Source organism: Lytechinus pictus, chromosome 16, assembly GCF_037042905.1.
Source record: "Lytechinus pictus isolate F3 Inbred chromosome 16, Lp3.0, whole genome shotgun sequence".
Taxonomy (NCBI): Eukaryota; Metazoa; Echinodermata; class Echinoidea; order Temnopleuroida; family Toxopneustidae; genus Lytechinus; species Lytechinus pictus.
Window position 1 is genome coordinate 25,840,704 of NC_087260.1, and position 27,787 is coordinate 25,868,490.

The 27,787-nt window shown below is 35.7% G+C and overlaps 1 protein-coding gene across 1 annotated transcript; it reads left to right on the forward strand.

Moving 5' to 3' along the window:
* Nucleotides 1-6,766: 6,766 nt before the first annotated feature.
* On the forward strand, nucleotides 6,767-26,610 carry LOC129279472 (regulator of nonsense transcripts 3B-like). The gene is made up of 11 exons (XM_064110976.1): nucleotides 6,767-6,802; nucleotides 16,105-16,211; nucleotides 16,876-16,982; nucleotides 19,136-19,234; nucleotides 19,636-19,740; nucleotides 20,077-20,132; nucleotides 21,365-21,577; nucleotides 22,756-23,024; nucleotides 24,198-24,398; nucleotides 24,713-25,139; nucleotides 25,721-26,610. The coding sequence occupies exons 1-11, from the start codon at nucleotides 6,767-6,769 to the stop codon at nucleotides 26,228-26,230; spliced, it is 2,130 nt and encodes a 709-aa protein (XP_063967046.1). The 3' UTR covers nucleotides 26,231-26,610.
* Nucleotides 26,611-27,787: the final 1,177 nt, after the last annotated feature.

Sequence of the window (27,787 nt, forward strand, 5' to 3'; positions counted from 1 at the left end):
TAAAATGTCCAGCTTTTAGAACAGATATCAAAAAAAGGTATTCACCTTTGATCATAGATGAGGAAGAAGAAAAAAGTGAGGAAGAAGAAAAAATTGAAAAAAAATAGGAAACAAACTAACAAATTAATGTGACACAATTTTTCTTCATTTCAAGGCGACTCTTTACAACAGAAACAGGAAAATAATGCTGAGCGTCTAAAATGCAGCTAGCAGTACAAGCTGCAGATCGTAAACAAACGTCTTGTGAATAATATCGCGCGCTCATACTGCGGCATCTACGTGAAGATCACAAGAAAATGCTTTTATTTTATTAAAAAACACACCAAAGAGAAGTCAAGAAACGATCCATATGGTTCGGTAAGTGTCATAGCACAATTAGAAACATTATTTAAAAAGGAATGGCATAGTTATTTTAGTAAAAAGTGTGTGAAAGATTCGCGTGCACCATGTGCATATGAATCCTTCGCACGCGAGATGCATTGATCCCATGAGTGGATCTTCCTTTCGTTGTTGCTGTAATTTATCTTGGACTCAACGATATATTGTCATTTATTTGAAGACTCTTCGGGAAATCGTCGGAATGTATGATGAAATTTGTCATGATCCTCAGCAGCGCATAGACTTCTACGTAGAGGATGTAATGCGCCCTCTTGTGCTCAATTAAAGAATGCTAACGGAAGCGACCACACCACTGACCTCTACAGAGCTGTATAAAAATGCTTCTCACCACAGATACCTATTTCGGATCTCCGAGATCCAGCGATAGTAGTCTCTTTCTCCCCTGACACACAATATTTTGTTTTATTATTTTATACACAAGAATAATTGTTGTAGCGCCATCAGCTTAGTTTATTCTATAATGAACTGTATCTTGTCGTATGGTGAAAGGAAATATGATGCCTTTTTTTTTGGGGGGGGGGTTATTGCTTCTTCTCTCGATCCCCCGATCCCTCTCTTTTTGTTGAGTACTATCATTGTAAGGGTTAATTATTAATATTATAATTTTGGTTTTCTATTATTTTTCATATTGTTGTGGAATATTCATTTTCATCATCATATCACTTTTGTAAGCCCACATTTTGTACCGTCCTGGAATTAATATGGGTAAAGGGTCAAATGTGAAAAGAATGAAAGGGGCAAGAAACTCAAGACAAAGTGATAAAACAGAACATAATTACGTTCCAATTTTTTTAATGAGTTTATTTTATTTATCCAGGATGGGTGGCACATCAGGCTCGTGCCCACCCCCTCGAAAGCCATAGAACAGATTTATTTTGCATCCATTTTGTTTGATAATTTGTATAAATTGTTAATTTCATTTGATTGTAATCCTTTATGTTGGATTTAAATCAATTAAATTAACTTGAAACTTTCCCGCCCACCCCCTTGAAAATTTTGATCTGCCCCTAAATAGGCCTTTGTGGTAAGAGATTTTTTTTTTATTCATTTTTTTATGAAAATCCTTTAGGTTTGGATTTTAAATCAATGAAAACAAACTTGAAACTTCATACTGTATAGCAAGGAGCTGTTATCATAATTGTGAAATTATTTGTTACATAAATCTCCTTCACAGGGGGGGGGGGGCTTGTTATCCTTTTCTGTAAAAGAAACCACCCCCTCCCCCTTTGGAAAATCCTGGATTCTCTCCTGATTAGACCCACAGTAAAGTTTGTTATTCCGAACTCCTGTTAATTAATAATTTGGAAATTAATGCCTAACTTTGTTAAAAGTATTTCTATCGTCAGGTTCATTAATCAGAAAAGAATAAGGGGCTTCTTCATTAAGAGTCTCATAACAGAAAATTAACAAAATCGAAACAACTGAATTTCTCCTTTACTTTTTTATTTCATACAAAAATGTCTTATTTCATTTCAGTTTCACAAATACTAGTATCACTTTTGACTTTGTATCAATACGAAACAAAATTGCAAATTTGTCTTGATTGAGGCTATCAAGACTTCCTTTACCAGAATGCATTACGAGCAAAGTTTCGTCGAAACCTCAACGGTCAGTGGTCCAAACGGGTTGATGAGCCTCTATGGTTTCGTGAGATCTTTTTTATTTTTCGATTTGTCACTGTCGAACACCATAGACGTAATGGAGGCAGTTGGATGAGGTTCACGTAGAGAAATCGGTGAGTTTTTATTCATTTTTTATATCATATTTATTAATTTAAAGTCATATCCGTCAAAATAACAGTTTGCATCAACGGATCAGTTCAAGTATGAACTGATTCGCGATGCTTTGGGCAACGGATGGGGGGAAAATGAGCAATGTATATTTTAGCTATTGAGAGGTATACAGCCGAGAACGAGGTTATATTATAACCTCGTTCGTAGGATGAGTGCTCCTACGAAACTTACCAAACGATGTGAAGTCAATTCCTCATAATTTGATGAATATCCCTCAAAATGTGTCATTTAAGCGTTGATTTTTCTTTTAAATCGATGCAAAGCGGTTACGCGAAGTCGGCAAAGTGTTCAATCTTTTTACTGTAAAGACTTTGGTGGAACGTTAATTGACAAACGAACGGTAGCACTTACGGGGCTTCGTTCAAGGTACATAGAATTTTCTATATTTTTTGTTTAATTTGTCATCGTTTTGAATATTTTCCAAAAAGTATTATCGTCAGCAAAAATAATAAAAGAGTATGTTTTTTAAGTTATTGCATTTATTGGGGTCTCTATTTTATCAAACAATTATTGGAATTGCGCATACAATGAATCATGAATCTAGTTTTAAAAATACCACCAAGCTGGATTAAGGTTGTGAACTGTATTAGCGCCACCAACGACCTTCCTTTTATTTCCGTGGAAGAGACGTGCGAAGCCACTTTCCAGGTGGAGGTAAGCGATTTTGCTCTTTTTTGTGTCCTTTTTAAAGTAAAAATATGTTAAAAATTGAAAATGGAACGCTTTCTACCAGAAAAAGCCCTGGTGAGTAGCGGAATGGGTTTCGGCTAACATCATTCACGTTATGAAGCGATGTTAACGACAACTCTAAAATCCACTACAAAAACGTGTAGGTTGTGCGAGGTTCGTATAGCATATACTAACCTCGCAATAGTGTGAGTGACCCTGGGCCTGGACGCGAATATTTTTTCCGTACATGGGAACGCTATGGTGCATGAATTATTCATAAGTTGAGCTAAAAAAATGAAGTGCGCAGGCGCTTGGACTTCCAGATCGTTCTAAAGCTTCATCAATTTGTACATGAACGAATGGACGAGCACTCTCTCCGACGCTTTCTCAAGTTTCGATTTCTCTCTTCGCCTCTCTCTTACAATCTCCATTCCTCTCTCTCTCTTCACACACGCTCTCTGTTTCTTTATGAATCATGAATGAATTGACTCGCCGTAATGTCCTCTTCATCCCCCTCCCTCTAAATCTCTGTTTCTTTCTCTATGATAGCCAAGTTCTTTTTCCCCTCACTCTTTCTTGCACTCGATGTTTATTTATGAAACATGAATGAACGGACTCGCATAATAAATAAATCTGAATAAATTACTCCAAAAAGAATTTACCAAGATATGTAACTGGGTAGAATCTAATAGCTTAGAATTGAATTTAAAGAAATGCAAAAGTATGTTGATTGGGTCAGAAAGGAAAGTTAAAAATGCTAATTTGATTATAAAATATAAAAAAGAAATTATCGAGCAGGTTCATGAACTAAAATATTTAGGTGTTGTTCTTGATGATTGTTTTTCATGGAACAAACATAAGTATTTACGAAGATTTCAAGAATAATTGGTTGTATCAGACAGATAAAGCACAATATTCCGCAAAATATTTTAATCATGTTATATAATGCATTAATCTTGCCACATATTACGGTATCGTTATTTGGGGCAGAACTAGTAAGTGCAATATTAAGAAAATACAAAAACTCCAAAACAAGTATGCTCGTTTGATTTTTAATGCTGATTTTCAATACCTTCCAATGTTCTTCGCACCCAATTAAACTGGCAAACCATTGTACAAAGACAACAGTATCAGACCTACCTCATCATGTTTGAATTAATTAATGATTTAGTTCCAACATATTTAAAGGAAATTATTGTTTATCGTGATATTAACTTTCAAACTCGATATGCACATTCTTGCCCATTAAAAATCAAAACTCCTCGAACAGAGTATTACAAGAAATCTTTTTATGGTTCAAAACTATGGAACAGTTTACCCCAGAATATGCAAACTATAACATCTTTTCCAATATTTAAGAAACAATCTAGAATTTTAACTCTTAACTCCGAATTTTAAAAAGCAGTGTTAACTTTGATTTAATGTAAATATTATAGTTGTGTTATTTTAGATTTAATTTAAACTTAATGCTTGTATGTGATTTAAGTTCTTTAATTTTGATTCAATGTGATTTTACTTGAGTAAATATTTGTAGTTAAGTATTTAGTTTGAAGTTTTTTGTGTGTAAATTGTTATTTATATGTATTGGTCTTTCTTATTGTGCAGGGCCCCTTGGTAGAGCCGTTTTGTAACTGAAAGGGCTACCCTGCTGAAATAAAACGGAAATAAATAATAATAATAAAAAATAATGTCCTCACTAACCCCCCCCCCTCCATCTCAATCTCTGTTCCTTTCTCTCTAGTGTCACACCCCCCCCCTTACTCTTTTTTTTTTCTCTCAACCTCCCTCTCGCAATCTCTCCCCTTCTATTCCAACTCGCCTTTTCCCTCCATCCAACCTCGCTCCCCCCTCAAATTTGTCGATCTAAATATTCGCATAGCTGAAGTTTTCCTCAACTGTCAAGAAAACCACGGGTCTCAAATGTAAATTTCTCACTCTGAATATTATTTTCCATTGCTATATTGATTTACAGAATCACGTTAGGTTTATTTCTTAATAAAAAGGTTCTTGTCCTAATCTAAACCTAACCAATCTAGATAATATTAGACGCTACTTACATGCAGTTTAAGTCGTGTAATCTTCCAGGTTTGAACCCCTTAATTCACTTTGCTTTTACCAGACATAGTTGATTAATTTTTCAACCGCTAGGGTCAAAGTGATTTCTATTTTGTCTTTTTGAAAACTCACAATATTTTTCTATAGGCCTATTTTCTTTTTGTTGTATTGTTCTGTTTATTGTTTTCTTTACTTATACACATGTAACAGGGCCCCAGCCTGGGAGAACAGTCTGCAGGCTATTCCCTGTATAAACAGGACTTGATAATAATAATAATGATAATGATAATAATAATAATAATAATAATAATAATGACAATGATAATAATATTATTATTAATTGAATCAAAAGTTCAAAAGATCGAAGTGGAGAAGGTAAGTAATAGCAATATACTGCATAAGATACACCGTTCCTATATTTACACAACAGGCCAAAACTGTTATTTATACAATGTATTCGAAATATGCATTTATTTAATAAACACTCTATTAGATGAAGCACTCATCACGAAGTAATTAATGATATGCAGGGCAGCAGATGTAAACAACTTTAAAAAAAGAAATAGATTGAAAACACTAAGTAAGAGCAACATCATGGACAAAAAAATCAATTGAAGAAGATCAAGTTTTGAGAATCATGGCTGTAAACGCCCCAGGTATGGCGCTCTCTAATGGAGAGTAGTTTAAAAATGCCCTAGCATAAATAACTATATTTATATATTTATAGTATTGTTTTATAAGATAATGTTTGCGATGCAATTGTTTCACTGAGTGTTGCCAAGTAATTGCCAAGCAACGACCCGTTTTGCATCGCTGAAATAAGTTCACCCTGAAGAAAAGTCTGGTGCAAAACACACACACACACACACAAGATTGTTCAAAAGATGACAAGATGTTATCTAAAATGCAAATATTTCAATTTTTCAAGGATTCATGATGATTAATCTTTTTTTTCGGGAGTAAAATGATTTGCCTGTAGAGCGATATACGGAAGGCACAATCAAATTTGATTTTTTTTTAACATTACATTTCATCGATATATTATTTTTCTGCTATTTTCATGACATTTTTTGTCAGTTTAGCGTTTTAATGAATCTTTTAGGGTTTATTTTTCATCTCCGTCAATTTCGTTGATGTTTAAAATCCGTAAAAGTTACGGTAAGTGCATTTCAAGAGACAAAGTAGATGAAAGGTCTTTTCTTGGAGAATAGATTGTCAAAATTGAGGCCGAATGACAGAAACTCCTTTCATACTTAAAACAAAGTTTCAATCTGCTTGTTAATTTAAGTTCATGCTAGAACTTCATTGAAATCGAATGAAAAGAAACAGAGATGGTGCGAGAGAGGCTGGGTAGGGGGAGAGAGATTGTATGCTAGACGGGGGGGGGGGGGGCAAAGAACTTGGCTATCATAGAGAAAGAAAAATAGATTTAGATGGAGGGGGTGACGAGGACATTACGGCGAGTCAGTTCATTCATGATTCATAGAGAAACAGAGAGCGTGTGTGAAGACAGAGAGAGGAAGGGAGATTGTAAGAGAGAGGCGAAGAGAGAAATCGAAACTTGAGAAAGCTGACGGGGAGAGTGCTCGTCCATTCGTTCATGTACAAATTGATGAAGCTTTAGAACGATCTGGAAGTCCAAGCGCCTGCGCACTTCAGTTTTTTAGCTCAACTTATGAATAATTCATGCGCCATAGCGTTCCCATGTACGGAAAAAATATTCGCGGCCTGGACTGCTGGGGCCTGTTGCATGAAAGGGTTTTTCGTATAGTCCGTACAACCATTCTGATTTATGAAGATTTGAGATATCACTCAACTGTTTCACAAAGCTGATTTAGGCAATACGAAGAATGGTCCTTGGAAAGACACCTCCAGACATGCCCTACGTAGGTATGGTCTTCTTTGCACACCGCCCGCCACCGTCGGCATTGAGAGAAAATGCGTTTACGGCAAGCCACACTGACCTATTAATGTAGCTATCGCAGCCGGTTCGACTTTAAGACATTCTTGTATCTGTCACCGTGTTAAATTGGCGAGATCAAAAACATAATTTCTACAATCAAACTTTTTATAAAATAAAAAAGACATGCACGGGAAAATAATATTGTACTACACAAAATTATTACATTTAAAACTTACATCGTGTACTTTGAGGTCCATAATAATCCATTTTACATAGACGATCTTGTCACTCGTACATCCCAAAAAAAGTTGCCATCTTGAAAATATCGAGTTTCACGAGATTTGACTTCCGGGTTTTATTTTCTCTCTCATATCATCGCCATTCGATGAAACATCACATTTCTTTCTTTGCGAACATGATTTCGAGTTCGAAAAGTTGTTTTGATGCTGGAAATACGAAAGGGGTTAGTAAAATTGTGTTTTTTGAAGTGATTTGTTGTTTGCATAATTCATGAATATTTACAATTTTTGTTCGGCCTTTATTTATCTTTTATTTCTCAGGCGACGTTTTCTTGATGCCGATGTATGAATTGGGGAAGGTTTTTTCTTCGGGCGATGGTTATTTTCCAAGTTCACAAATGTGTCGCTTATCGCCCGCAAATCTAAAACGCAAGGCGATGTCGGACTAATGAATCATAATTTTTCTTGAGTTTGAGCGAGGATGAACCGGCATTAATAATGACCCTTTTGAAATGGTTGTTTGATATAAATAACAATTCGTACCTCTAATGAATGACAAATGTCGCATTGAACTTGTGCAGTGATGAGATGAATTGAAATGAATAGACCGAGCGGATCGTGATCGAGCTCTGTGACTGTGTGTCGCTAGCTAGTGCATATGGGCAGCCAAAAGTCGTCCAAAGTAATGTATTAATTTCTGAGAGTCTCTTTATTTTTGAGATTATTAATTTTGACCCTTTTGGCTGCCCATAAGGGCAGTGGTCGCGGCGCCTGTAAAACACGTAATCTACATGTGGCGTGTGTGTGTGTGCATGTATACAATGACAAGTCATGCGCAATCATCAGGTGTGAAGCCCAAAGGAGACAAAGGGGTATGTCAGCCCCCTCTTCAAATAAGTATATATTTTTGACAGCAAATGGGTTACATCAGGGATGGAAGGGGTATATCTCTTATTCTCTTTTCAAACATAGTATTGACACCAGGGGTGGATCTAGGATTTTCCAAGGATGGGGGGGGGGGGCACATTTTCCCGACGAAAAAGCAAAAAAAAATGTTTTCAACCAAAAATGAAGTACATTTCTTCTACGAAAAAATCTGACAAGCAAAAAAAAAGTACTCACTTTCAAAGGGGGGGGGGCACACTTAAGTTTTCACAGCATTTAAATTTTAATTGTGCCTCTCAAGGGGGGGCACGGGCTGGCTGTGCCCCCTTGACACCAGAGGTTAGTTATACCCCCCCCCCCCGGGCACCCCCAATTTAAATGCATGCCCTGTACATGACCAGTGGAGGATCCAAAGGGGGGGGGGGGCACATCCTACCCACCCCCTTGAGAGCCATTGTAAAAAAAAAATTTAATGTAAAATGCTGCTTTTACACGTGTACCCTCCCCCTTTTATTGGTGGCGGCAAGCCCCAAATTTTTTTTGGGGGGGTCCACCTGAAAAAAAAATAGGGTTATCAACCAAAATTTTAGGGGGGGGGCCCATCTAGGGGGGACCCAGGGAAAAAAGGGTTATGAACAGAAAATTTAGGGGGTCCTTTTTTTTTTACTCCCCCCCCTTCATGCAGGTATATCCTGGACCCGCCTCTACTGCAGCCTTTGAACAAAAAACTTACACAGCTTGTAATACGCAGTCATACAAATTCAAATTTTTCAAATTAAGTTTATTGATATAAAATCCTGATATTGAAGGATCATCAAAAAACAAAGAAAAATAAGAAGAAAAAAATAATAGAGCATAAGCATAACATAGTAACAACGAGGTACACACAACATACACAAAACCATATTTCATATTTTGCTCCGCCCCCCCCCCCCCCCGGCTCTCTCCCCTCCTCACGCATAAAGCCTGAATCTCCCCACTTTGTACTTGCATCAGTCAGCCACTCTCATGATCACATGCATACACAGCATATCCACATTCAGCATTGCTGGAGTCATCGAGGTACATGTACAGTGCAACATGCAAATGAGTGTTGGCAGCCAAAAACATAATCTCATGAAAAAATTAGCATGAATATGCTCCCCCATTTCTCTGCAAAAGATCATGATATGGCAACAAAAATGTAAAAGATTGTAGAAAAATGACATCAACTACATGTACTTGATTGTAGAGCTAAACTCCACTGAATATATATTTACATGTATATACTTCATTTTATATGAAATAATTATATGCTAATTTATTCATAAAATCATATTTTCTGTTCTAATTCAGTAATTAAAGCTTGTAGAGTGCTAATTTTTGCCGTACGTATTCTTAATGGCATTTCTAACAATTTTTTTTTTTAAACAATTGATATCAAAGACGTTTTCTCACATATTGAAAATTAAATCACATATTTCAGCAATTTGGGGGCTGACATGTACTACTAAATGTTGCGTAATTTTAAAATGACATACCCGAGCACCATAATTTTGGACTCAAAAGTTGCGCAAGACTTGAGGGAAAATATTCTTGGAATGACGTCGAGTAATTTTCAAACCTAAAATGTTTTATCGCAAAGATTTTGAGGCATCAGGAATATGCGGCAGAATGCGTTTAAAAAATTTGATCTTTAATTACCCATAACTCCTTAACGAAGTGCCAAATTTTCTTTGTTGCATTTCTAATGCAAAGACCTTTCATTTGATGTATCATTCGCCAATATTTATTGTTATCTTAATTTTTGGGTAATATAGCTACACTGACCTTTAAACATTTTTGGGGGTCATTCCATTCGATTGCAGTCTGATGCATTTTATCTGGGATGGTGCCAAATTATTTTTATATGGGGGCTGTCACCAATTTCACGGCAAAACGGATATTATTTTAACTTCTCCGAGGTAATCTAGGCCCATAAGGGGCCCATATAATTTTTAAAATATTTGTGTTTTATTTTCTACGTATCGCTCATCTTGCCATGCAACAGGCCCCTGGAGATTCTGAACATGATTGTCGACTAACTCTTTTCTGGAATTCTGGATAGAAAAGTGTCTGTAGTTGATATTATAGTCGAGTGTAACGTTAGACCTTTTATAACTTTTCGTCTTTTCTCAGACGTCAGAAATGAAAATTTATTTTGGAGTAGACCTATTTCATCACTTGTTTTTCTTTAGTTTTAATGCTCATATTCAGTGACAGTATCGTAGAGGTGCATGGTGATAACGAGCGGATCCAGCCTTCGCCAATGGGGGGGGGGGCAGAATTATTTTCCAGCCATATTTTCCCTGATCGGCCGCACGAAGATGATTTTTTGTTTGTTTCTTTGAAGGGGTGGATTTAGTCCTAATGTCACTTCTTAAGCTTTATTCGTATAAACCAACATAAATATATAATATCATAATATCGCTTAGATAATTGTAATTCCCTTCTCTTTGGCCTTTCCACAAAAATAACCTCAAAGCTCCAGCGCATCCAAAACACCGCGGCTCGTCTTGTTTCCTGTGTCCCTCGTTCTTCCCACATTACTCCTGTGCTTCGTAAACTCCACTGGCTTCCTATTCTCGTATTACCTACAAAATTCTTCTTCTTGCTTTCAAGTCATATCATGGTCTAGCTCCTTCATACCTTTCTGAACTCCTTCCTTGGTATCAGCCAGTTCGAGTTCTATGTTCTGCTTCTCAATCTCTTTCTCGATCTCATACTTACAAACAATACAGTCAGCGTTCTTTCTCTTATGCAGCTTCATTTCTTTGGAACAATCTCCCCCTACAAATTTGCAATGCAAACTGTGTTAATACATTTAAAGTTATGCTTAAAACTCATCTTTTTAAATCTTAAATTGATCATATGTGTTTATTAGCCCATTTGATGGTATTTCATTTATTTTTATTTCAACACGGTAAACGAACTTCAGCCAATGGCTGTTCTTCTGAACGTCCGTGCGTACATATTAAAATCACATTACATGTATATACAATTAAGATACATAATACGAAATAAATATACAATTAAAATATCATCAATATTACAAAGAAAAACAAACAAACAGAACAAACAAGTTTACATCACTCTGGCGTCCAATCTAAATATGTTGAAACTAGTTACTTTTAAGTCATTAGGTAGTGCGTTCCAGCTTCTGGCCCCCCTGTACTGTAGACTTCTTTTCTTATAATTGCTTTTAACTAAGGGTAATTTGATTTTTAGAGACGATGATCTTAGCATGTAGTTACAATCACTTAAAATAAATTGTTTACGAATGCTCTCTGGTAACATACCATGCATTATCTTGTACATTGTTTGTAAGGTGCGTACATTTCTTCTTTCTAATAATCTTTTAATTTCTAATTCTTGAAATATATGTTCGGATGGGTACATCCAATTCACGTCTAATACACAACGGAGGGTTCTATTTTGAATTCTTTGTAAATTATCACTCAAAACCTTTCCTAAGTTGCCCCAAATTATATCACAGTAATCAAATTTGCTTTGTATTAAACTCTTGTAAAATATCAGTGCTGTATGTTTAGTTATAAACGGTCGGATTCTTTTGAGTAGGTACAGATTTTTATTGACGTCTTGTTTCAGTTTTTCTATTTGTTTGCTCCAGTCAAGGTATTGGTCAATCAAAATTCCTAAGTATTTCATTTGAGTGACTCTTTTGATAACATTAGGTCCTATAAAAACATTGGGTACTTCTATTTTTTTTATTCGATGTCTACTCCCAATCAACAAAAACTCACATTTCTTTATATTCAACGCCAGTCTATTATTCGCTAGCCATTTGTTAATTGCAATAAGATCATCATTAAGGTTGTTTACAAGAACGTTCACATTTTTATTTTCTGTATATATACACGTGTCATCTGCATAAAGGGACACTCTACAATGATTAAGAATACTTGTTAGATCATCTATGTATAACACAAAGAGAAGTGGGCCAATATTACTCCCCTGGGGAATTCCACAAACGATATCATCAAAGGATGATTTAACACCATTAACAACTGTACATTGACGACGTCCAATAAGGTAATCTTTTAACCATTTCAGAACCTGTCCATCAATGCCCTTTCTTTTTAATTTGTTCAACAATATATGGTGGTCTACTGTGTCAAACGCTTTTGTTAGATCCAAAGCGACTAGCCCGACAAGGGTTCCTTTGTCCAGACTATCAAGAACGCTTTCTGTAACATTGAGTAAAGCTGTCATAGTCGAATGTTTGGGTCGAAAACCCGACTGCTGTGTACAAAGTAGAGAGTGCTTATTCAAATATTCATACACTTGACTGAATACAATCTTCTCTATGATTTTAGCGAATACAGACAATATAGAGATGGGTCTATAGTTTCCCATTTCAGTTTTGTCACCACCTTTGAACACAGGTGTGACCCGAGAAATCTTCAATTGGGGAGGTATTTCACCAGTTCGTAATGAAAGATTTATGATACAATAAAGCGGTTTTACTATGTGGGTTAAAATTGGCTTGATTAGTGATGTTGGTATGTCATCAAGTCCCCCCATCTTCTTACAATCAAGATTATTAATTACCTTTTTAATTTCTTCTTCAGTAACTATTTTAAAATCTGAAAGACTTACGTTGTTTGGAAATACATTATTCGACTCAAAATCACCGTTTCCAGTATTATCTAGAGTTATCTCATTTTGTATGCATTTTCCTATGCTTGAGAAGTAGTGGTTAAAACCCTCCGAAATTGATGTTTTGTTATGAAGTTCTATACCATCATTTTTTATTTCTACAATTTTAGATCCATTTTTTTTCTGAGGCATAAGATACTTCAAAGATTTCCATACATTTGTAGATTGACCATTGCTACTACTAATTGAGGTAGAAATATAATCCTTCTTCGCTTTACGGATCTTTGCTGTGACGTCATTTCTCAATCGCCGATACGATGCCCAATCATGATCTGATTTGGTATGCTTTGCTTTATTTTTTACTTCATTACGTTTACGAATAGTTTGAATTATATCTTCATTAATCCACGGTGATTCAATCTTCTTTACTCGAGTACGTTTAAGTGGGGCATGCTTATCAATTATACATTTTAATGCATCTTCAAACAAATTATAGGCATCTTTAACATTCATAGAGTTATAAACTGATTCCCAGGAAATTGATCTTATATCTTCATCGTAACGTGTCATATTAATTTTTCCAATATTCCTTGACAATTTATATTTATGTGCGTCATCTTTGTGTTGTGATTGTTTACCCCAAATACAACAAATCATATAATGATCACTCAGTGAAATAGGTATAACTTTTACATTTCTTATTTTAGTTTTGTTATTAGTAAGTATCAAATCTACCAACGTAGAGGTTGTGGCGGTAACCCTTGTCGGTGAGTTTATGACTTGGGCCAATCCCATGGTATCCATTAGTTCTTGTAGGTGTTTAGTTTGCCAAGAACAACGAGTTGCCAACATGTCACAGTTTATGTCACCGAGAATAACATAATCGTGCTTTAATCTATCTAATTTGAGAAGTACATTTTCAAATAAATTAAATTTATCAACATTAGAATTAGGGGGTCTATACCACACAACTACAAAGAATGGCTTTACCTTTAACCGTTTGATTTCCAGTACAATCATTTCCAGATCATATTCAGTTATATCATTCCGCACTGAATAGTTTATGGAACTTTTTATGTATATAGCTATCCCACCACCTGAGCGATTTCTATCTTTCCTTATGATGTCGAAATTATCCAAACCAATCTCAGTATCACATATATTCTCGTTTAGGTGTGTCTCACTTAATGTCAATATATCCATGTCAGATTTCTTTACAAGTAATCTTATTTCATCTAGATTTTTAGTTAATGAAATACAGTTCAAATGAGCAATTCTCATCCCCTTTTCAAAACGAAATAATTCAATTTCTGTATCGACATCATTTCCATCTCTTTGATTATTTAACAATGTATTATCCAATGGTTCTGTGTTTTTATCTTCATCAAAAATGTTACCAGGTAGTTCATTAAAATAACATTTAGGGCAAATCCAGTCCTGTGCACTTAAAAACAAATTCATATTCTCTCGGGAGCATGTAAGATGACACCATTTGGTGCAATTGACACACAAAAGTGCATTCTGGTTGTAGTATACGTTTTTACAGCAAATTATACATGGATATGCAATAACCATATAGAGGGATAATAGGTATTTCTTTATCCATGATCTGGTGAGAAAAGTTGTAAATTGTTTTTGATACATTTTGTTGTGCAAAGCATTTCTATTTCCTTTATACTTCATTTTCCTTTCTCTTAACCGCTTAGAGGCAATTTGCGAATTTGCGGTATATAAAATTGTTATTAATCATTATAATCCTTATTTATATAATGCTAGTGCGAAGCACAAGCTATTTTTAAAAAAAATTCAAGTATTTTTTCCTAAAATTTGAAAATTCTGGGCAATGTTTATAATCCTGAAAAAGATGTGTATGCAACAAAATAATTACCAAGAACGTGAAGCGCTAGCAGAAATTTTTTATACTCGTTTTGAACTAATGGAAAGGTACCTGTTAAAGACTTCTTTGCAGTTAGTCATGAAGACGTTGCATATTTAAACAATCAAACAATGCGAGCGCGAAGCGCGAGCTGAAATTTTTTTGACATTCTTACCTTAAGAATGAAAATTTTAAAAATTTTGAGATTTAGACCTAAAAAAGAGACACTCTATTCATGTTTTGTAAATCATGGAAAGGATGAGTAATTGGGGATCTTAATCTAAATCTGATGATATTATGGCATGAAAACTGGAAATTTTAAAGCACTATTGTAATTATGAATAGGATGCATCACTTAATATATTTTTAACTGTTAATGCGAGCGCAAATCGTGAGCCGAAATTTTTGATAAACTGCAAGAAAAGGGGATTTTAAGTAGTTTGTTATATAATCAATATTGAGACATACATAACTCGCCAATCAAAATACGAGCGTGGAGCGCTGGCTGATACGGTTTGACAATCAGACCCGAAAAGGGATATTTTGAAAACTTTATGGAATACATGAAAATAATAGGATCCGCCTACATGTATGTGATAAAACTTTTGTTAGGCCTGCCTGGGTCCAGACTCCACTCCAGTCATATTATGATATAGTTTTTTTTCATCATTAGTACCAAAACTAGGTTGGAACGGACGGAATACCGCAATCCGTCCGATGTGTGCAGGTTCTGGTTTTATTTTTTCTTTTCCAGTATTCCAATAAAACAATGTAATACATAACAAATAATTTGCATTTTCTTCTTCTGAATATCTTAACATAATTATTGATTATATTTTATTCAATCTTACCAATCATAACCCAGGTTTCTTTTTCAAATGTAGGTGACCACCATGAAAAATATGATGAGAAGACAGGGAAAAAACTTGCTGATATTTACGTGGCCATCTTCTCTTTGTTAGTAGTTAAGCTACGAGATGCATATACAGGGCGGCAGACTCTATATGCGTCTCTTAGTTTAGCTACTACAAAGACAACAAGATGGCCACGTAAACATTGACAAGTTTTTCCCTTGTCCTCTCATAAAATTTTTCTCATCTTTTTTTATGAATGTTTGTTTACAAATGAAATCAATATTGTATAATCTGTGACTTCTTTGTTTTTCCCCATTCGTGAATTCATTTATCGGGATACCGGATTTAAACCGACGCAACACCGGCGGATTCCTGAACAAAAAAATTCTGACATGACTCAGGCGTAATAATATCCTGGTAGCCATGGCAACTTTATTTATTAGATTTTTTTTTTCAAGCAAACAATGATATTTAGGTTAATCTCACTCCTGATGTTCACTCATCATTGATGACTGTTTAAAACAAATATTCTTCCATTCTACTATCCTTGAACATACCAAAAAAAGAATTTCACTACAGAAGCTTGAGATATGTGATAAGTGACAGCTTTGCCTTTTTATATGCTCACTTGTGTATGGCCCAGAGAATCAATCTTATTTTGACAAAGAAATGTAAAATATATTTGTTAAAGAGTACAGCGCTGTTGATGTAACAGTCGGGGAAATAATTTCCTTTCTTTACAGATGTTTTGTCAATAGATCTATTTTATTATTATTTTTTGTTGTTCTGTCAGGTTGTTATTCGCTGTCTACCACCCGCCCTAACAGAAGAAGAGTTTCGAGATATTGTCAATCCCTTTCCTGACAATGAATATTTCTACTATGTCAAAGCTGATAGAAGGTAAGATGCAACATTTAACTTTGAAAATACATGTAGCGTGGACTCCCAGTTCCATATAATATTTATATAAAAACAAATACTTCTCTGAACTTCCCTTCATCTCTGTCAAGTGACACTGACAGTAATATTGTTGACAAAGGTCTTGCATTGTCACTAGTAATTGATATTGTAAGAACATAGAACTCTCAAATCAAAGTCAAAGTTGCAGTCCAAAGTCCTGGTTAACAAGCCCTGTCAGTAACTCAACCCAAAGAAGTATATATATATGTACATGCCTCAAAATTGGCATCGATTATTTTATTTCTTTCTCGCGTAGTTTGACAATGAAATATATATGAGTTGAAGATAAAAAATCCTGTGATAATGATAAGTGTAAAATTTTAAATTGTTAAATTGCTCATTCGTAATTTTGGAGCTTGTTATTTCGTTGCATTATCAAGTAGATAGCAGTGATAAGGCAAGATAATAGTTTTATGCAGGAACAGCATAGCATGTTGCTCTGGAAGTGTTATTTTCAAGGCTTTTAAATTTTGTATCTTTGTTATTGTATCTGGTCATTCCATACGTGAGTAATAGCATTCGGCTAAATAAAAAGAATACAATAGTAACGACACTTTACCTTGGTTTTGAGTTTTAAATGATTGTTCTTGATTTTGTGTTTCAGTCTTGGTGAGCATGCATACTCCCGTGCATACATCAATTTCCAGAAGGAAGAGGATATCATCCCATTCAGAGATACTTGGGATGGACATGAGTTTGTCAATGGACAAGGTTAGTTCATGGTGGTTTGACTTCAGCATTTTTTTTCAAATTTGTATATTTCAGCTTTTTTTATATATATCATGAAGAAACCTCCACATACCAAATTTGAAGGTCAAGTTCACCCAGAAAAATCAAACAAGCATAATGCTGAAAATTTCATCAAAATCTGATGTAAAATAAGAAAGTTATGACATTTTAAAGTTTCAATTATTTTTCAAAAAACAGTTACATGTATATGCACAACTCAGTGACATATAAATGAGAGAGTCAAAGATGTCTATCACTATTTCTTTTGTTTTTTATTGTTAACTGAACCATAAAATGTTTGTATGGTAATACCACATGTTCAGGGAGGAATAAAACTCTGTTTCACTGGACGATGAGGAGAAAATTAGAATATTTCATATAATGAAATACAAAAGAAATAGTGAGTGAGTGATGTCATCAGTCCCCTTATTTGCATACCGACCAGTATGTGCATATAACTGTTTTGTGAAATTCAGTGAAAATTTAAAATGCCATAACTTTCTTATTTTACATCAGATTTTGATGAAATTTTCAGTCTTATGCTTGTTGGGCTTTTCTCTTTTTAAATTCAAATCAACTTTTTATTGGGGTGGACGTGTCCTTTAATATGAATTGGTTCAAAGTATCCCAATGTATGGTAAAAATTAATACCTAATGAGCACCATTGAAATTATTTTAAATTGGTCTGATTCCAAATGGTTTAACCAAGAAATTACATGCAGTTATGTACTGGTCAGGCAAGTTTACACTGATTTCAATTGGGCTAAGTATGTACATGTAGGTGGTCAAATAGCCATATCTTTGATGGACCGATTCCCACCTAATTTTGGTTGTGGATGTTTTTCATCTTGTTCCATGGAGATATTGTATCAAAAAAGCTGAAATGCATTTGTGATGTCATTGCATAGTATTGATTTTAAGGAAGGTGTTCACTGCTGATGTTTGAAATTAGAATTATTCTTTTTAACAAGTGGCAACACCAAGTTTAAAGGTACTGTAAATGCCAGTTTTGGTAACGATATCAAAATTAGTTTGTACAGAATCCAATAAAATGACCACCAAAGTGTCTGTTTGTATAAATAAAACATATGTGCCAAAGGATTCTGGAAGAAATTGTGTAATTGCTGAGAAATCAACAAATAAGCACAGGATTCGGGTCAAGCGTCGTGCCCGACACTCAAAGCAATAATTATACACTGCCCCACGTGCGCTTATCTGTGTTGGTGATCTTCAGCGTGAACATTTTTCAGCGTAGATTTCAAGATTTCACAAAGTTCGGTTTATGTAACTGTACCAGATCTAGATCCTCGATGATATACTGACAATTAAGCCTTGTTTTACAGACTTTCTCATGAAATCAGTGTTTACTGCAACTACTGGAATTTCTCTTTAACTAAAGCTGTGGTCTAAATCTGTGCTGATATCATGGGAAACTAACCATGTCAAATTTTTTTGACAGTATAATATTTTATATTTTAACTGAATAACTGCATCTCTCTTTTGTTCCTCAGCTGTAAAAAAAAATTATTGTTGTTGCACTGCCAAACAATTGAAGCTGATTTAAACTATATATAATTATTTTATTAAATTTACTGGATTTTTTTTGTATTTTGGAGAAATTGGAAAGATTAGTTCCCATCTTTTCCCTCAATGTTTTAAAAATGATTGCTTTCATATCTCAGTCTATTTTTTTCCCTGCAATTAATATGTGGCCAAGCCTGCTAATCTCTTTTCGGAGTAGAGCATTGAAAATGTGCACAATAATCATTAAAGCACCAAGTGATGATTACACTGGAGCTCTTGGCCCAGTGGATTAGTCTCCGGACTCTGAAACAGAGGGTCGTGGATTCAAATCCCACCCATGGCGTAATTTACTTCAGCAAGGAATTCCTCCACAGTGTGCTGCACTTGACCCAGGTGAGGTAAATGGGTACCGGCAGGAAGTACATGTAATTCCTCAAATAGCTGCATGCACCGAATAGGTAGCCTAGCTTAGCCGGGGTAATAATAGCAGGTCCCGCTGGGAGAACAGTTTTCGGAACTGAAATGGCTACCCTGGGTGAATATACTGTTATAATTATTATTATTATTATTGTATTAAATTGAAAGTGAACTCTGTTTTCCTTTGCTATTAGGTTTGGTGTACCCAGCAGTGGTTGAGTTTGCTCCATACCAGAAGATTCCTAAAGTGATTGGAAAGAAAGTGGATGCAAGAACCGGGACAATTGAAGAAGGTGAGAAGGGGGCAAAAGAAGAGTGAGAAAGGGATGGAAAAGATGAGGAGAGTGGGGTATACATGTTTACATTTGAATTAGCACAACTTCATATAGTAAAATACAAAAGATTAAGTGGGGATATGACATCATCAGCTGTTTCATTTCATATTCATGAAGACATGCATAGAACTGTTTCACTGACATTGAAAAAAAATATTACTATGCTGTTCCTAGTCCAATTTTACTGAAATTTTCAGTGTTATGTTTGTTTGATTCCACTCTATTCACCTAATTTTCAGCCTGGAGTACCCTTTTTTGTTATTTTCAAAAGCATGCCATTTTTCAGTTTGGAGTTGATTTAATTTGTGTGTCTGTAGCATCGGCATTATCTTATGTTGTTTGTTTTTCCCTCTGTGTAGACGCTGACTACAAGAAGTTCTTGGAGACACTCAACGCAGAGATTGAGCATCTTCCTAGCGCAGAAACCATGTTGGAGGAAATTGAGACAAAATCCAAAGAAACTGGTAATTTCAAGTTATTATTATTTTTATTTTTATTTTGGAGCATTCCATAAAAGTTGTCAGCACTGACTAAATTTTCAGCTGTGACTTTTTCAGTGAAATCATTGTTTTCTATTGGTTTATAATATATGTAAACTTTTGATTTTTAAAAGGATATCATTATAAATCTCTATGGGTTTTAAGGAGACTGATGTAGAGGACCTCTCAACGTTGAGTTATTATTAATGTCATGAAAGTTCAAATGATTTTAATTTGAATGTATGCATACATAGCTGCAGGCGTATTTTCACTTTGTGTTCTCTCCTCTTTTTCTTCCCTCTTCTTATCTCTACTTTGCAGGGAAAGTAATGACACCACTGATTGAATTTTTAAAGGTGAAGAGGTTGGAGAGAATTGTAAGTGCATTGACCCTAAGCAAATATTTTATAATGGTACATTTGAATGTATTTTTTCTCCTACCTGTCTATCCACTTTTCTTAGTCCTTTTCCAGGACCTAACACATATGGTGATTTCAAGTCCGCTGTTAGCATTGGTGTTGGTGTCGGTGTTGGAATTTGGATTGCTTCCCCTTGCTCCAAAACCTATTCTGTGTTTGTAAAACTGATCCAGATCACATCATTGACATCTCACAAACTAGTGAGTGACTTTTCAGGACCATCTTCATCGGTGTTATACTCGTGAAAAAATTGACCTAACACCAACACCAATAGGTCAACACTGAACTTGAAGTCACCCTTAGTGTACCATAAACCCCTTCTGCAATTATTCATACCGCCATTCAAATATCATCACATTTGAGTGTGTTGTGATAGAAGAGCATTAGATAATTTCCATACCAAAGTTATTATTATTTGTTTGGCATCACATGTGCCTGGGAAGCGAAAAGCGAACTGAATCACTATGACCCGCAGGTCTCTCCTCCAATAAATCTTAAAGCATCTGTTAATCCATATACACTTTCCTGCAATACAACCTATTTCAAGCTCTATTGTAGGGTTATGTATAGACATAATCTTAGTATAATCTTGTCAAAGATCAGAGTCTGGAATTCCACTACAGGCTAGTGGCTTTTCATTACCAACCCTCACCTTACATCATAGACAAATATGAAAAGATGCATAGGCCCGTATTCTGAAGTCAGGTTTAACTTAGACCATGGTCTAACCCTGTGCTAAAATTATGGAAAGCCAGAAATTAAAAAATTATGTTTATATTTATATTTCTTATGTTAACTATTTTGTTTCCTTTTGCTTTCATATTGAAAAAAAAAAATACTTCAAAATTCTTCAATTATCATTCCCAGACGTTTATGAACAATTTGAGTATCAAATGAGTTAATAAATTGGATGTGAACTGTTAAGGATTTGTGTCCCAATTGGCTGTCCATACTTAAACCGCAACTTTAAACCAGGGTTTGATTTAAACCTGAGTTCAGAATACGGGCCATAGTGTCTTGCTAAAAGACGCAACATAGACTTTGACAAGTTACCTTAAGATGTAAGATAGTAACTAAATGAGTGGTATTTAGGTTCAATATGTTTTCAGGTTAACCTTTTAATTTAATCACTTTACAGTACATCGATTGGTCTTTAGTTTTACTATTATGCTTTTCTTTATTGTCAACAGAAAGCCAGAGAAGAAGCGAGAGAGGAGAGACGTCGCAAAGAGAAGGAGAGACGTCTCAAGCTCGAGGAGGAGAAAAGACGAAAGAAAGAGGAGGAACGACGCAAGAAGGAAAGGGAGAAGGAAAGAGAGAAAAGGGATAAAGATAAAGAAAAAAGTGGAAAGGAGAAGGAAGAGAAAGACAAAGGAAAAGGGAAACCAGAAACAAAGATAACAGTAAGCGTGACAATATTAGTTACACCCGGTTTGTTCACGTAATACGGCAAATATCTACGTTCTGGTTCCATATTCCATGAGGCCAGAGATAGATATTTCCTGTATTTCGTAAGAACAAGCAGGGTGCAACAATTTCATCTCTTTAAGTGCATCCTTATATTATTGCAGAATAGGGGAAATCAATAGAATAACTAAAAAATTGCAAATCCCTGCATTTTGAGAGTGATTTTTGAAAGGAAGTCATTTGTGATATCACAATGATGACAGTAAAAAAAAATGTGCGTTTTGCCATTGAAATTGATGCGTAAATAGTGCACAGCGCTATGCTTGAATACGCACGTAATACAGGCTCATATTACATGGTTGAAATCAGCACTGGGCTTGCGCATAACAATGGAAACAACATTAAAACAATAACAGCTAAACGGCCAAACAGGTAATACAGGCTCATATTACCTGGTTGATCTTTGTGACTCAGTAAAATAGGTACATACGTGTGTGTCACACAAATAAATCAACCAATCATGAGAAATATGGCCCACTAAGAGATAAGGATCAGTATTCCCTGTCATATCATTCATCAATCTGGTAACTTTTAATTTCATCTTTTACAGCATTGCAGTCATATACACACCTTCAAAAACTGTACAACTACTGCAATGCAATGGTAAAAGACAAGTAGCTAATATGACATTTCATTTCCTGTAACATCGTTACGTTTAAGCCTTGCATGTGACTAATTCTGCTACCTGCAGGTCACCCTCATTGACAGTATCATGCACGCAAGTCTGATTTGCAACTCACAGGGCCGTAAGCATTACTAATAGCTGTCTACACTGAAATCAATACAATGTCATGATTATTATCCCAGTATATCTTCCGCTTGGTAGTTAAAAAAACAACAATTGGTAACTAATTTGCTTGATATGTCATTTGTTTCAGTTTAACGTAAATACAGAATTTATAATATTATTAGTTAGTCACCTTTTTATTGATTGTGTTACATGAACACTACTTCAAAATGTTTGACATTTGTACACAGGGGATGGTATATCAGTATATTGTGGTTCCTATAGATGGCAATGATAGGATACACTCAAAATCTGCAATATCATGCAGTCATAATGCATATGAACAACTTAATAGCTATTCAGTAGTTGTTGTTTTTTTACTTGCAGCTGTTGAAGAAGCCACCTACTGAAAACAAAGATGAACTCACCAACAAGGACTCACAGTCTGAGAAAGACAGAGATAAGAAGAGAGAAGCAGAGAAAGGAAGAGACAGAGAAAGAGAGAAGGAAAGGGAAAGAAACAAGGAGAGAGAGAAGAACAGAGAGAGGGAACGAGAGAAGGAGAGGACCAGGGAAAGAGAGAAGAATCGCGATGCTGGGAAGGACAAGAGAAGAGATACGCCGTCAGGTAGAAATCAAGATAGCCGTAGCTCAAGGTAAGTTCTTACTTTTAATATGTAGCTTTGTTTCTTAATGTCTTTGGAGATGATAGTAGGAAAATCATGAAAAGTCATGGAGGTATGCTGGGATGTTACCATTTCAACCAATATACAAAAATGCATTGAGAGATAGAGAAAAAAATTAAACAAACCAGGGGGCCGTTTCATAAATCTGTTTGTAAGATAAGAGCGACTTTAAGAACGACTGGTGAACCTTTCTTGCGCGCTAAACCATCACCAATAAATATACAACTTACCGCAAGAAAGGATCTCCAGTCGCTCTTAACTTATGAACAGCTTTATGAAACACCCAGGTGGGTGTTTCATAAAGCTGTTCGTAAGATACGAATGACTTTACGCAGGACTGGTGATCCTTTCTTCTGCTAAATGATATCCCTGTATAATTGATCTATGACCTAAGAACATGTTCCAGTCGTGCGTAACTTTACGAACAGCTTTATGAAGCACCCACCTGTTTCACAAAGCTGTTCGTAAGTTAAGAGCGACTTTAAGAATGATTTGTGATCCTTTCTTGTTGTAAATGATACATTCATTGGCGATGGTTATGTGCATAAGAAAGGTTCACCAGTCGTTCTTAAATTCGCTCTTAACTTACGAACGGCTTTACGAAACGGCCCCAGTCTACGGGTTTTGTAAATGAAAATGAATCACTGAAATTGGTAAAGTGATTAGACCGTAATCTGTAAGAGGCTGAGCCAGCTTAGGCATATATGAGGGTTTTGATCAATCGTAAATGAATGTTAAAACATAATTACCGGTAGACATTCTGCAATCAGTGAAAATAGCGGTTTGTAAAGACATGCTCTGTCAATCTCTATTTATTCTTATGGCATAAATGGTAAAAGGAAAAATGAAGCAATGAAATAAAAATTTTGATGTTGCCAATTTGAGGAACAATGGCTGATCAAATATGATGTTATACTTGAGTTAGTATAGTTTGTCTTCACCTTCACCTTCACAATCGTCTTGCTTCTTTTACTTTATACACATTATATGCACACACATTGTCGCCATTACTTCCACCCTGAAAAGCCGATGATGTAGCTTTTTGGGTGCAACATATTCAAGATTCAAAACTACAGTAGTTGCACCTAATATAAGAGTTTATTCATATAACAGCTTTGGACCTTTTGTTTTTGTCATCTCCAGGTCAAATGACTCTTACAATGACCGAGTTAGGGATCAAGATGTCAAAGGAGGAAGAGACAGCGGACGGAGAGATGATCGGAGAGATGAACGTAGAGATGGTGGAAGAAGGGATGATCCGAGGGATGGAGGACGTAGGGATAGAAACAGAGGTTCACAAAGAGATGATTTGAAATCTCAAGATAGGACGAGAAGAGATGATGGGTGAGCTAAAGGACTAGATTTTATTAAATTTGATGAATAATGAATTGTGCAAATTGACATTTTAACTATTGATTTTTCAGGAAACATTCTGAACTCTATTTCTTAGCTCTTCATTCAAAATAATCTTCTATTTTGTGGTAATTGTACTTCACTTTTTCATGGGAAATGTTTTCCTTTCCATTTTGTAGCAAAGTTCATTCTACTACCATCTCATAAACTTAAAAAAAAAAACATGGTAGAAATTTGATGACAATCAAACCACTTTGAAAGATTATCCCTCTATCACCTCTTCTGATTGATCATTCATCGTGCAGGTACAGGGATGATAAGAAGGGAGACGGTGGGAGACTACGACGAGACTCCGATCAGGGGAGAGACAGAACGCAAGACGGATGGAAAGGGAAGGACAGAACAGATGACAGGAGAAGAGAAGAGAGGGTAGGAGAGAGGAGGGATAGCGGTAGACTAGGGAGCAAGGAGCAGGAAAGGAGGACGGAGAGACATGATGATAGGGGCGGAAAGAGGGATGGAAGGGGTGGAGTTGCTGGCGGTGGTGGAGGTGGTGGTAGGAAAGAGCGGGGTCCAGCATTGGATTCTAAGAAGGAGGAGTCAACATCATCATCGGCATCAAGCCCCTCACCATCACTGGCTCATGACAAGGATGGAAAGAAGGAGGAGAAAGGAAAGAATGAAACGGGGGAGAAGAAGGAGGAAAAGAAACCACAGAGGATCAGGAACAAGGTACTTTGATTTTCATTTTCATTTTATTTTAAAGAATTGACCTAAAAAAAAATTCTGGGCAACATTTTTCATTGATTTTTTTTAAACGTAGATCTTGAATTCAGATTAGATTTGCAAATTAGCTCACATGAGACACATCACGATTCAGATGTAATATTTTGTTAAGCTTGTAAGAGATTAATCCAGGCATTGTATTATATATAAATACTACACTGGACTGAAAATCACTCTTAAGTCTTTACTATATATGCATTTGCTGCTAAATCCATTGGCCTCTGAAGGAAAGAAAATTTTCATGAAAATAAGGGGATTGCAATGAAAATTCTTAAATTCAAGATGATAAAATTGGAATGTAGTTGATCTCTTTATTTTATAAAATTTAAGTAACAAATTGTCACTGGGGAAAAATGATATTGAAATGATAGAGTGCCTGCTAAGACCATGATTCTGAATGAAAAATGCCAGATATGACCACCATACCAAACCCATTTTTGTAATGCATGAGTGATGTTTATGATGATTTTATGCTGGATATTCTTCCAAATTAAAGCTATCCCTGCTATTTTTATTTCTTGAAACAGGATCGACCTGCGATCGCACTCTACCAGCCAGGTCAAAGGTCACTGGTCCGAAAGAAGAGCGAGGATGACATGAAGGATTCCGACTCCTCAAGGGCCAGCGATACTAAGGAGAAATCAGAGGTCCCCCGGAGTGGGAGCAGCTCGTCTCTGAAGAGCGACAAGTCTGATGGTGGGAAGGACATTGGAGGAACGAAGGATGGAGCTGTGGGGAGCAGAGGAGTAGGAAGCAGGGATAGAGATAGAGATAGGGATCGAGATAGGGGTGGGGGAAGGCGGGACCAGGGCAAGGAGAGTAGTAGGGGTGCAGATAGAGACCGTTATGGTGGTAGGGATAGGGGTAAAGAGGGGAGCTGGAAAGGGGCTGGGGGAGAAGGGAGGGGTGGTGGTAGTGGTAGTGGAGGAGGAAGAAAAGAAGGTTCATCATCAGGAAAGAGCTATAGGGATGATAGACCCAGAGATAGAGGGAAATCAGATCCTCCAGCGAGTAAAAACCAGGATAGAAAGGAATGATCAAGCTGCCATGTAAAAAAAAACTGAATATAGAATATTTAATTCTTCAGTGTGTATATATATTTGTCGAGCTTTCTAAACTTGGAACTCTTCAAATCTTTTGTTTTGACACTCCTTCCTGATATATGAATTGATCCACACAAAGAGAGGGAAGAAAAACAAAAATGAAGAAGAAAAAGAGATCATGGTTTGTCCTGCAGCTTTGTAAAACCACTCCTCTTTGCAGAGATGCCAGTCTTCAGGCTCTGACAACTTTATCATTTCAAGCTTTTTCAGGCTTTATATTGTACAGTACATATGGGCTTTTAACATGTTCTGGCTTCTTTTCAGGCCCAGTGAGTAAAACTGACTGGCATCCCTGTCTTTGGTAATCTTGCCCCCCCCCCCTCAAAAAAAAAAAAAAAAAAAAAAAATCCTGTCATCCCCTGAACTTTTTCAAAATAGGTTTTTCCCCAATATTTCTTTACCAATCACTTTTTGACACCAAAAATTTTGCAGTTCTCTCTTTTTTTCCCGAATTGAAATCTCCCCCAATATGGTGATATATTGGCAAGTATAGAGATATCTTGGTACATGAATGTCTGTAATGTGCAACTCAATGGATTCATACATTATATTTGTAATTATACTGTTATATCAACCTTGGAAACTTGTTCTTATTTTGTGTTGTTGTGTATGCATTAGAAGCTTAATGTATGTAAAGTCTCGTTAACACATGACCCCCATAAGCTCAGCAACTTTTTTATATACAAAGCCAGTGTTTGGTTGCTTAGGAGGTGATATCGTTTTGAAATCATGACATCATGAGTTTCTCCCCGCAAATTTAGACTATTTTTTAGACTTGAAGCAATTAATGTTTATGAGCACAAGTGGTGTGATTTGTCTTACCACATCTGTGCATAATGAAAAATGTTGCTGAACTGTATTACATCGTGTCTGAATGAGGCTTATTCACAAAATGGGGCCTTTTGCCGAAAGAGTTGCAATCAAACACAACTTGATTTTCAACCAATCAAAAGCGTGCATTTGGGACTTGTGTTTAAATGCAACTCTTTGTGCAACTTGTCCCTGATGATCCGATATTTGCTCCAGTTGAAATTGGTCCTGTCTCAATTTCTAGGAAGATATATGATTAGTGTTTTTTTGTGTGTGTGTGTGATATAAGTTTATTTCAAACTTATGGGTAGCTTGGGCTGAGGGTAAGCCTAGGTTTTTTAAGGGAAAGTGCATCTAATGATGTCAAGTTGGTTAGAATGAAAGCTGAAAAATGAGAGAATATCAAAAGATAGTTTGCAAGCAATCCAAAGGATAATTTGGTGACATTACATGCAAGCAGCTATCCCATTTGCCATATGAATTGAATTCCTGAAAGAGCCTATTTATTCAGAAAAAAAAAGTTATTGTATCTTTTCCTTCAATATATATAGGAGACACATAATTTCCTTCATGCTTCTATGATTTTTTTAGTTAATCATGAATCAATAAAGATTACAATTCATTAAAATTTTATTTCATGTAAGGGTATTGTATGTGATGTTACAATATGTACATTTAAAA